Genomic DNA, 13,131 nt, shown 5'->3' on the forward strand with positions numbered 1-13,131 from the left:
GTTTATCGGTTCTGCAGCCTTTCATAATTCAGCAGCGGGCTCATTAACACCGGTTTCAGTCCCATCATCCCTAGTGTTACGAACCTTTAACACACACCTGTGTGCCTCCATTAAGCAGAAACAGGTCATCTGAGGCAGAGGAGACGGATTAAGTGTGTTTGCTTATAAACACGTGTTGAATGAAGGACTGCAAAGCACAGACAGATACTGATCTCCCTCATCTGAGAGATACAGGCGCAGTACACACCGCCACCAGCTGAGGGAGTGCATGACCGCTCGCTGTCAACACTGGTTTACACACACACACACACACACACACACACACACACACACACACACACACACACACACACACACACACACACACACACACACACACACACACACACACACACACACACACACACACACGCACACACACACGCACATACACACGCACACACACACAATAATAATCTTGTTTCTTGTTATAAGATTATTTACCTGTTTTAAGCAAAACTCCCCCAAACTACCCCAACTCACTTCATTTTGATTTTATTTTTAAGAAAACAAGAAAAAATATCTATCTGTCGTTTTACTGATCTAGTAAATGCATCTTGATTTAAGAATATTTAGATATTTAGACTGGAAACAAGACACAATGACTGAGTAAGAAGAGCATATTTTGCAGTGTGACAGAGAGAACTGGAACATCACACACTAAAGACAGATTAGTGTGATTATTTTATATATATGTTCCTCTATAGTCTGAGATTTGGTCTAATAAAGACGGGGCGTGGGAACGGAGCGGCTGCTTTATTCTCATAAACAGCACACTGAGGCGATACCATCATTTATGTGATAAACTCATCTCATTTAGGCTTTTATTGACATATAAACAAAGAATGGTCATCATGGAAGCGTGTGTGTGATAAATCTCACTGGTTCTCATGCATCACACACACACACACACACACGCACGGACGCACACACACACACGCACGGACGCACGCACGCACACACACACACACACACACACACACACACACACATGAGAGCTGTGTGTGATGGACTCACTCCATCACGGTTAAGATGTCAATAAAAGCCTCAGTGATTTATGCCATAAACTTTTCTTACTTTGTATTTTTGTCTTGTTTCTAGTCTAAATATTTAACAATTCTTACATTAAGAAACATTTACTAGACAAGTAAAAAATATTGTCTTGTTTTGGGAAAATAACTCAAAATGAAGAGAGTTTTTGCTTAAAATAAGATAAATAATCTGCCAATGGGGTGAGAAAAATAATCTTAATTCAAACAGAAAACAAGATTATTTTTCTCACCCCATTGGCAGATTATTTATCTTATTTTAAGCAAAAACTCTCTTCATTTTGAGTTATTTTTCCCAACACAAGACAATTACTTTTGCTTTTCTAGTAAATGTTTCTAGTTTTACGAATTTTAGAAGTAAGAAGAGCATTTTTTGCAGTGCTGATGAATGCACACATCAGATATGAGGTTCATTCTGTTGATGTGAATAAAAGCCTAAATTCAATCTGTTCACCCATAAAGCCGTCGAGGCTCTTCCGCAAATTTGGACTAAACCAATCAATATGGATTAGTTTTACGAGCTCTTTATAAGCGGCAGTGGTACGAGGGATGGAAATCTCTCAGATATTTTCATTTGTGTTTTAAAGATGAACGAGAGTCTTCTCAGGATCGTGAGGGAGAGTAAATGACTGAATTGTAATGTTTTGGCTGAACCAACGCTTTAAAAACTATATTTTGTCAGTAGGGTTGTCATTGTAGTACTTCTACTTTTACTGAAGTACTGAGGTTCAGTACTTCCTCCACCACTGACTGTCAGGGCCGCGTTATCCTAATGGGCAACATGGGCCCCGAACACCAGGGGCCCCCGAGATTTTTTTAGTTTTTTTTGATCGATGTAGGTATGCGCACGTTGAGCATCGTTGTCACACACCCGAATGGAGTCACAGCGGACAGCCAGTACATCGTCACCTCAACATGTGGAATGAAAATGTAAGAAAATATGACCGTGGCAGGGGCGGATCTAGCGGGGCTCAGCTGCCACCCTAAGGAAGACCATTGCCACCCCAGCAGGCAGCTTTGTATCCCAAACTCCCAATGCAGAAAATATAAATTGTTCCTCTACCGATTTATATTAGCGGCGCTTCAAATGTGATGAGATAATAGCAATAAAAAACATCGTTCTATTATTGTGTAATAGTCCAACAAATGACTGCTATGAACTGCTTAGATCTGTAACACAAATAGTTTGATCACGAATAGATCGGCAGTTATATGTCCCAATGCTAACGGATTTCAGCGTTCTCACTACACATGGATGCGGTCCCGCAGTGCTTTCCAGGAGCGTCTCCAGCAGCGCGTCGATCGTTTCTACACCGAGTCTATTTTGTGCTGGATGCGCCGAATTAAAGTGATAGAACATTGTTCACATTAAAATAAACATGCATTGAAGTGAAAATCTACACTGTCAGAAAAAAAGGTACATGTGTGTCACTGGGGCGGTACCCTAAGGTACAAAACTGAAAAGGTACTAATATGTACCATTAAGGTACTACTTTGCACTCTTAAAGTACTAATATGTACCATTTAGGGGTGAGTAAGGTACAAAGATGTACCTTTTCACTTTTGTACCTTAGGGTGCCGCCCCAGTGACAGCACTGTACCTTCTTTTCTGAGAGTGAAGGTTATTTCACCACAGATTCATGTAATTTAAAGACTAATATGTTTCAATGACTTTTTGCCTCGGGTAAAGCCAGAAAACAGACATATTCAGGTAAATGGGGAGAATAGGGAGTAAATAGGAAATAATGGAGCTCTCTCGTCCTTTCTTGAAGGTGGAGAAATAAAGTTCTTTATGAACTTTATTTATTTATAGCAGGATTTCAAGAAATTAAAGACTAGATTTTTTGTCTATTGTAAGTGTTAATGTAAAACGGTTTTGATTTTAACATAGGCCTAGATTAAATATTTTGCCACTTGCATGAGCAACGTAATATAAAGTAAATATAAAGGGATTAATTAAATAAAGCGTTGTTTAAACTTGATATTTAAAGGGTGTATTGTAATGCTAACAATAATCTGTAATCGGGGGGCAAAAGCTTAGCCCAGGGCCCCGCAAAGGCTTACCACGGCCCTGCTGACCGGTCCCATGGTAACGCAACGTCCGGTTTCACACGATGAATTTTGAGTTTGTGAGCTTTCCACTGACACCTAATTTAAGATGATTACTAAAATATAGGATACGAAAAAAGCCCATTAAATAAGAGAGTGGCAAGCGTCCCACCTGTTAAATTAAAGGGATAGTTCACCCAAAAATTAGCCTGTGATGTTTATCATTATTATTATCATATCGATTTTTAACTCAACCGTTGCTGTGTGTAGGCCAGTGCCAGAAGTGAATCTCGTAAACTACGCCAGAGCGTGTGTATAACGACTTTACCAGAAGTGAAGCGCGTCCAGGCTGTTGGATATAGCGTTGTATTTGAGGTAAAAAAAAAATATATATAAATTTGGCTCGATTTCTCACACAAACTGATGGTTTTGTGTCTTAAGACATCAGTGTGTCGTCAGGAGCAGCAGGGTGTGTGTGTGTGAGGGATATATTTGATAATGTCAGATCACACATCGTTAAAACGACAATTACGATATTATCGCAGACGATATACATCGCACACCCCTAATTCAAGCTAGGGATGGGCATTTTCACAGAATATTGTATTCGAATATTTGGGCTCATAGAAATCAATATTCATTTACGTAAATTAGGTATTTTGAGAAAATGAGGGAGACGTTTTTTCTTTGCTTTTTTTTTTTTACCATTTCTGAACAAGCTTATGATTAGGCAATGTACACAACACGCTTGCGTTATATCTTAAGCTTTTAAAACATTAAACAGTATGTGTAAAAAAAAATGCCTAAAGAACAAAATTATAAATTAAGCAGCACGAGCAGAAAAAACACTAATAAATCAGAGCATGCCATGTTATTGTGCAGAACGTACACACACACACACACACACAGACGGTCGGTATACTATATGGTTGTGGTGTTTGTATTGTTTCTCATTTTCATGCTGAGAGAAGCGATAGTATTACTGGATGATGATATTATTATCGGGTGAGAAACGTGCCGCTGACAGACGTCGCGGAGACAAAGATAACGGTTAGGTGAAGTTTGAGGGAAGCACTTTGTGTTTTCAGTTCATTCGTGAACGCAGTGATGGACTCTTTCCTCGTTCGGCTGCTGTTTGGATCTCCTGTGAGTCTCGTTGTTCTGGTGATATTATGATAACTCAGTTTCAGTAATTGATTTGATCAAAAGTAACTCCATTTTGTAAGATCATTTTAAATTGTCATCTGAGTAATTCAAACATCGCGAGCGCAGACGACATTCATTATGTGATCAAATACACTCAACGTATTAACCCGCTCCACAGCGCCACCCAGTGGATTGAGTTATAACTGCGAGATTTAGAGGGATTTCTCATGGATTCACTGCATTTACAGCCAGCGAAGCTTTCGAATATGAATTACAGATAGGATATTTGACTATTCGTGCACACCCCTAATTCAAGCCACTGCAAAAGCAGTCGTAGGTTTCTTGCTAACCTGAAGGAGATTGGTCTCACCTATCTGCGCGTTGTCGTACAGAAGCAGGTCGTATGCGCCCTGGTAGCCGGTGCGGTAGTTGGTTCGAGTGCCGCTGTCCCACTGCACCACCACAGTTTTATCCGGCGTGGTGGTGCTGCCCTGCCGGCCGATCTCCACCACCGTGCCCACATGGCCTTCGCCTTCATCCTGGCTGCTCCACTTCCAGTCCAGGCCGCGCACCACACGCATGCCCACCTCCATGCTGCCTCTGGGGCCGCACTCGCTCTGCTTACGGTGAGCTCTGGAGCCCGGGGCCGCGGGGATCAGGGCCGCACTCGCAGCTGGAGCTCGAGGCACCGGGAGCGGGAGCGAGCCGAGTAGAGGAGCCTCTGGAGACAGGTCAGGGCTGACTGAAAACACACACACACACACACATTAGACAAGCATTCACCACACTGAAAAACATGCTGAAATGCTGATGTGCGTCACTTTTATACAACAGTCACATAGTAGCGACACACTGCATAAAATGCTCTTCTTATTTAGTATTTTTTTCCAGTCCAAAGATCTAACAATTCTTAAATCAAGATGCATTTACAAGATCAGTAAAACAACATAAGATATTTTTTCTTGTTTTGTTGAAAATAAAATCTAAAGAGTTTTTGCTTCAAACAGGCAAAATGATCTGCCAATGGGGTGAGAAAAATAATCTTATTTCTGATTGGGACGGAAACAAGAAACAAGATTTCAATCAGAAATCAGATTATTTCTCTCACCCCATTGGCAGATCATTTTGCCTGTTTTAAGCAAAAACTCACTTCATTTTTTACTAGTATAGTAAATGCATCTTGATTTAAGAATGTTTAGATGTTTTTGGACTAGAAACAAGACAAAAATACTGAGTAAGAGCATTTTTTGCAGTGTGACACACAGCACTGAGTTCCCTCCGGTATCAAGTCCAGCTCAACAATTGAGGAAGTTCTAGAGCTAGCCCATAAGATGAAGTGACTACGTCTACATGTGCACCAATAATGGGATTACTTACAACAAAAATTGTCTGTCTTTGAGTCGGGGAAGGTTCTTGAATTTGGTTGACCTGACACGAATGACCCATAAGTAAGTTCATCAAGACATTAATCGCATATATTCCCACATGCCTCGCAGTTCACAGAGAATATCTTTCTTATCCTCCTGACCAAAATGGTCTTTGTTTCTAACATCAAAACCCAATGAAAACCCAGCAAACCCAAAGGCAACCTTGTGAATGCTGTCAAAATAAGTTCCTTCCGGTTTCATGAGCTTATCAAGTCCAGCTCAGTGTATTTGTGTAGCACGTTTAGCTCTACAATAGAGGAAGTTCTAGGGCTAGCACATATGATGAAGTGACTTGTGCATCACATGTGCACCAATAATAGGATTATTCATCGGGGAAGTGTCTTGAATTTGGTTGATCTGACACGGAATGACCCAAATCATCAAAACATTGTCACATTTCAAAGTTAACCCAATGAAACCCAAAAGCAGCCTTGTGAATGCACTCAAAGCATTTTGCCAATTTACTCACAGAGCCACATTGAGATCTCCATATTTTTGGAAATGAACCACATTGGGCTTTAAAAATAAAGATATCTAAAGGAAAGTTAGTTAAGAACCAGAATCTAAGAGGATATTAAGATATACTTAATACTTCTGGAGTTACAGACATTCAAACATGGGGCAAAAAACACTTTTTCCGCATGTTTGAGCGCTCACCGTTGGCATATAATGACACACAGATTGATAAAGTCAACAGATTTCATTAATAGATCTGCTAATCTCTGTGTGAGAATAAAATAATGAAGCTGCCATCATTATAAAGTCATTTTCACACTCCTGCAGTTTGGCTCCAGATCTCAGGTGAACATTGTCTGTCATCACTATTCATGTTTGTCTTTGAGTCGGGGAAGGTTCTTGAATTTGGCTGACCTGACACGAATGACCCATAAGTAAGTTCATCAAGACATTAATCGCATGTAACAGTGGTGGTGGCTGCCCTTAAATTAAATTAATTATTTTCCCAAAATAAAGTCAACCTTCGGGCGCCAGACAGTTCTTTAACTGACAAAATCAAATAATCCCGGATAGCAAATAAAACCCACTGATTACACAAATAAAGCAAAAAGACAGATTACAAAACAAGCTTCTATTTCAATGGAATTTATTTCTATGTCCATAAACATATTCAAAATGGGGACGTATTGAAAACAAACAAAACAATAAACAGTAGATATTCACGTAACAGTTCAATAGATCACAGTTCACAGAATTAACACGATAGACGAAATCCCCGCTGCTGAGTCACACTCAACTGGGCGTCCAACACTTGCAGATTCGTGTGTCCAAATAAACGCCAAACAATTTTGGCGTTCGGAATCGTAACGGGAGAGTAGAGTTGAACTTCGCCAGACTCCAGGAAGGAAGTTTAACGGACTTTGGACTCTAGTGAACAGCTTGCCATACAGCAGACAGTCTTTGAAGTGCGTCGCTAGGGAATCGCCGGACTCCACGTCGCATCAGACAGCTCGCATGGGTTACGTCAGCCTCGGTTCAAACACAAGCCGTCTTCCCTTCCAAACGGTAACGATAATCACTCTCTTTCTCATGAATCAACTAGCATGCCTTTGTGACGTGTCCTTCTACCTGCTTAAATAGCCATTTCCTCCATTTCCCTTTCCGTCGTTAATTAAACACTCCACCCTTTCCGTTAAAAGTGAAAGTAAAAGTAAAACATGGCCATCTCGTTTACTGTACTGTCACACGCATATATTCCCACATGCCTCGCAGTTCACAGAGAATATCTTTCTTATCCTCCTGACCAAAATTGTCTTTATTTCTAACATATTTTAAAGTAAACCCAATGAAACCCAACTTTGTGAATGCAGTCAAAATGATTACAATTTACTCACGGAGCCACATTGAGATCTCCATATCTTTGGAAATGAACCATATTGGGCTTTAAAAATGAATCTATCAAAATAATAGTTAGTTAAAAACCAGAATCTAAAAGGATATTCGGATATCTTAAATACTCCAGGAGTTACAGGCATGCAAACTTGAGACAAAAAACACTTTTGTCCCATATATTCCCACATGCCTCCCAGTTTACAGAGAACATCTTTCTTATATTGGCAAAATCTTATTTGTTTCTAACATATTTTAAAGTAAACCCAATGAAACCCGAAAGCAACCTTGTGAATGCAGTGAAAATGATCATGTAGCGGTCCGTGATCACAGTGGAAGCGGAGCATGGACAAGCTGTTGAAGTCAAACATGCACCTTTAATTAAATAAGCTAACATATGCCAGCTGACAGCACCAAATGCAAACCCAGAACTACAACAGACAAGCAGAAGAGCAGCAGATGTTCTGCCCACTTACAGCCCATGTGGAGTTCGCCCTCGGCACTCAACCTGTTGGACAAACCAAAAGAATCGCTTCTGAACAGACGGACGAGATCTATGGTGTGTGTGTGTGTGTGTGTGTGTGTGTGTGCGTGTCTGTGTGTGTGTGTGTGTGTGTGTGTGTGTGTGTGTGTGTGGAGCAGCGTTCTCACTGAACCCCAATAAATGCATGCATCTAAACGGAAAGCAAAACTGTACAAATAAAACCACAACGATCAAACAAGGGCAATGTGTCATCATCATGTGTCGAGCACTTTTCTTTTACTATTCTCCAGATATCTGTATAATATGGATTAGGGCTGTGCCATATTGAAGAAAAATGCAATATTCAATATGCGATACGATATTGCAAATAGTGTGTAAAATCTATTTAAACTATATTTTAAAAAAACATTTAAAAACTGAGAATGATACCATTTATGCGTTTCATATTCTTTCTGGGAAATGAAAGCATCGCTACAACTTCTGAAAGTGACCAGCAGCGATTTAGCAAAAATTATGACACGGCTCTGTGAAATACTTGATTCTGATTGGTCAATCGCTCATTCCAGCAGTACGTTATTTCCAGATAACACACACCGCTCATCCGGGTACTGTGAGTTATCTTGACCGGTACTACTTCTGTGCTTAACGCTGGCGCCATCTTGTGGCTTAAACAGCCGTGGGTTACAATGGAAGACTTCAAGGCAGGTCTCCTTTATAAAGTTTTAAATATGGATATTTTTCTCACACAAACGCATCGATTCGAATCAGAAGGCTCTATTAACCCATCGGAGTCGTGTGGAGCACGTTATTTGACGGACAGCTGCATTTAATGGACTTCAGAAACAGCTCCAACTACTGCTGGGATTAACGTTAGCCTGGACTTTTTAAATATAACTCTGATTGTATTTGTCTGACAGAAGAATGTCATAAACACCTATAATGACCCGAGGGTAGGGATGGCTCGATACCACAATTCTGGCTTCGGTACGGTACCACAACCTAATACCGAAGTACCGATATTAAATCGATACCACAAGGTCTGATATTACCGCGGGTATATTGCACGCGAATGAGAACAATTATGCAAGTTTTGAGTTTATAAAGTGGGAAATCACCACAAATGTTCATTAGTAAATTAATCAGCAAAGCTTATCACATCAAATCAGTCATTTGAAAACTTTCTTGTGAGAAATAATTTCAGCAAAAATCTCTCAAAATTAGCAAATTGCTTCTGGGTTCAAAAGACATCGCACTACACTAAAGCAATCTGCATAATCCGATTCAACATTTCACGCTCGTCTCGGGATGGAGAACGGAAATCATTTGAACACGAAAGATTTTATAGCATTTCGTAATAAGTTACAGGAGATATGAGCTGATACGACACACACACACACACACACACACACACGCCTGTCACTTAGTCACGCTCGCACATTACACATTAAGTTTCCTTAAACAGTCAAATACACAGAATTATGTACAAATGTCCGTCTTTAGTGAGTATTCACATACACACAGGCGGTTTAGTCTAACGCGAATGTAAATAGTGCAATAGTACGCGGGCAAATATTATGAGATCTAAATGTCATTGGTTGAAACGAACGCTGGAGATTGTGATATTGGATCTTATGTTACTCTATGTGTGTGCGTTGATCAGTGTTAAAAGAAAATAAATGTCTAAATGAGATGGTTTGAATGATCCGCTGACCTGTCGATCTCTTCAGAAGTCTTAAAGTCAGGATAGTGACAGATGCTTGGCTAGGTTTGATGGTTCTTCATCAGTTTTATAAGCAAAGTCATTACAAATGTCACTTCTACTCCTCTCTTTATTAATTCGTTTTGGGCATCTTGAGTGAGATTCAACTGCTTTATCCATTTTGTTCGTCTGTTGTCGTCACATTTGCCGGTTGTTTCGGGTCAGTTTGGGTGGCGCGCTGCCATCTAGCGGTGAACTTCGGAAAAGCAGCATATACCGAAATGTGCCAAATCATGATATCGTACCGTTTTAAATAAAATATATACCGGTATTTTTCCAGTACCGGTATACCGCGCATCCCTACCCGAGGGTGAGTAAATCATAGGCTTGGTTTCATTTTTGGCTGAACTAACCCTTTCAGCATTCATTCTCAACATTTAGCAGCAATAGATAAAGGCTTAAAGCAGTCTGGAACTGTTTTTCTTCGCGGAAGCTTTGCGTAAGAGATAATAAAATATTTAATCTCAAGACAATATTTAGTGTGTAATTTATTTGAGACTAGTAGCCGTGTAATAAGCGGGATAATGTACACCCAGCCGGTTGTTATCGCAGAATAAACCCCTTCAGAGTGACGCTCCGCTTCGCCTCGGGGTCCTGATCACTCTGAAGGGGTTTATTCTGAGATAACAACCGGCTGGGTGGACATTAGCCCTTACTGAATGTCACAAATCTGGCAATATTGATTGTTAATTATTAATTGACTGAACTGAAGGGATCACCTGCTTTCAGAGAGGCGACTTGTGTACGTTTCGGTGAGTGTGTGTGTGTGTGTGAGTGTGTGTCAGACAGAGCGAGACGGCAAGTTGTTGTTTTCCGCCAGTTATTGCGTTTAATAACTCTTTAGTCGTGTGTCCAGTCTATTCTCTGCTATATGCATCACAGCTTCGACCTAAAACTTTTTCACAGTGTTGACGTAGCCTATTAAAATCATTCAGATATTGCGTGCCGTTGCGTATGCATATTGCGATATGTACATTTGCGATATTTCGGTAATTTCGATATATTGCGCAGCCCTAATATGGATATGTGCAATTATGAAATGATGATGCAGAAATCCTAAATTTTTCAATTACGGGAACATTTCGTCTGCACAACATTGGCTCTTATAACAGTTGCAACCTTTGTTTAAGTTTTAAATCCTTATCGGTCGTTCCCCCTCTGACCCAGCCAAATACAGATATGGTTAGAAAACAGGAACTGCTCCTTTCCCATCAGACAGCTTCCTCCATCCATGAGCCGCCGTGAGCCGGATAAAGGTCAGTGTGGATGGACCCAGATCCACATTACAACACATCTGCAGTGTCGACGCAGTCCAAGACCGGCTTTAGTTAAGACCGGCCCGTTCACCTCAGGCCAAGACCAAATGTCCAACACAAGTCGTAACTGAGCAACTTGCTCATTTTCCTCATATCAAAACAATTTATAGTCCCTGGTGTGATTTATATCCTCCTCACGCTGCAAACAAATGCTCTTACTCAGTCATTTCGTCTCGTTTCCAGTCTAAATATCTAACAGTTCTTAAATCAAGATGCATTTACTATACAAGTAAAATGACATAAGATATCGTTTCTTGTTTTGTTAAAAACATAATCAAAATTACTTTTTGCTTAACACAGGCCAAATGATCTGCCAATGGGGTGAGAAAAATAATCTTATTTCTGATTGGGACGGAAACAAGAAACAAGATTTCAATCAGAAATCAGATTATTTTTCTCACCCCATTGGCAGATCATTTGGCCTGTTTAAGCAAAAACTCTCTTCATTTAGATATTATTTTCAACAAAACAAGAAAATATCTTACATCTAGTAAATGCATCTTCATTTAAGAATATTTAGATATTTGGACTGGAAACAAGACAAACTAAATAAGAAGGCCATTGTTCTGCAGGGTCCCTCAGGGCGGTGTCATTGGACCTGTCAGCTCGTGTCTAATGTAAAACCCGACTGTACGCAGACGATCCCACGATGAACAGAGGACCGGGGGAAAGGAAGCAGTCCGACAACATTATTGAGAACATGGATTTACACTCTAATCAAAAAATGATGTAACAAACATGATGAATGTAACAGTATAAAAGAAAGAAAGATGAGTTATGGCTTTTGTAGCCTGGACGCCGCCCTGTTTCATCTGCAATGACACAAATCACTCATCTATCGAATGTTAAATGTCCATAAAAAAAAATTGTATTTTTTTACAAGTAAAAAGATGGTAGAAGTTCAACATATGGCAATAAACTATACCGTGGGATTCATTTAGACTTGCACTTGACATTTGAAAACCATGTTAAAAAACCGGCCACAGGCTCATTGATGACCGTGGGGAGCGAAGGCTGGCCCGTGGGGTCCGATCAAACAGACGAGCTACTGGAGCTCAAACTGCTCCAGAAGTTAATGCTGGTTCTGATAGAAAGCTGTCAGAATACACAGAGCAGCTCAGTTTGAGGCGTATGGGGCGGCATAGGGTGACCTCTGACCCCGCCGAAAACACCAACAGTTGCACGTGAGCTTCAGAACTGGACCACGGAGCAATGGAAGAAGGTGGCCTGGTCTGAGGAATCACGTGTTCTTTTACATCACGTGGATGGCCGGGTGTGTGTGTGTGTGTGGTTTACCTGGGGAACACATGGCCCCAGGATGCACTATGGGAAGAAGGCGAGCCGGCGGAGGCAGTGTGATGCTTTGGCCAATGTTCTGCTGGGAAACCTTGGGTCCTCCATCCATGTGGATGTTACTTTGACACGCTCCACCTACCTAAGCATTGCTGAGACCATGTTCAGCCTTTGATGGAAACGGTATTCTGGTGGCTGTGGCTCTTCCAGCAGGATAATGCTCCTGACACAAAGCACAAATGCTTCAGGAATGGTTTGAGGAGCACAACAACCAGTTTGAGGCGTCGACTCGGCCTCCAGATTCCCCAGATCTCAATCCAATCGAGCATCTGTGGGATGAGCCGAACAAACAAGTCCGATCCATGGAGGCCCCACCTCACAACCTACAGGACTTAAAGGATCTGCTGCTAAGATATTGGTGCCAGATACCAAAGCACACCTTCAGGGGTCTAGAGGAGTCCATCAGAGACGGGTCAGGGCGACCAACACAATATTAGGAGGGTCATAATGTTATGCCTGATGGGTTTATTTAAATGTGTATTAAAAACACTATTAAAAAAAAACTATGTTTACAACACATTGCCAACCAACACTAGACAATGTTCACTTTTGCGAAATTTAAATCAAATCTAATTTATTTATTCATGATTTACCGCTAATGGCTTTATATTCATGGCAATGAACATTATTATTATTTTTATTAATTATGATTTCAATCACTTTT

General features: G+C 40.6%; 1 protein-coding gene across 3 annotated transcripts in view; it reads right to left on the reverse strand.

Moving 5' to 3' along the window:
- Positions 1 to 13,131, reverse strand: part of mib2 (MIB E3 ubiquitin protein ligase 2) — a 119,616-nt gene that overhangs the window by 62,012 nt on the left and 44,473 nt on the right. For all 3 annotated transcript variants that reach the window (XM_067412899.1, XM_067412900.1, XM_067412898.1), the window contains exon 2: positions 4,654 to 5,025. In XM_067412899.1, the coding sequence (XP_067269000.1) occupies positions 4,654 to 5,025 (372 nt within the window). The remainder of the gene's footprint in view (positions 1 to 4,653; positions 5,026 to 13,131) is intronic.

The sequence above is a fragment of the Pseudorasbora parva genome, chromosome 13, assembly GCF_024679245.1.
Source record: "Pseudorasbora parva isolate DD20220531a chromosome 13, ASM2467924v1, whole genome shotgun sequence".
In the NCBI taxonomy this organism is placed as follows: domain Eukaryota; kingdom Metazoa; phylum Chordata; class Actinopteri; order Cypriniformes; family Gobionidae; genus Pseudorasbora; species Pseudorasbora parva.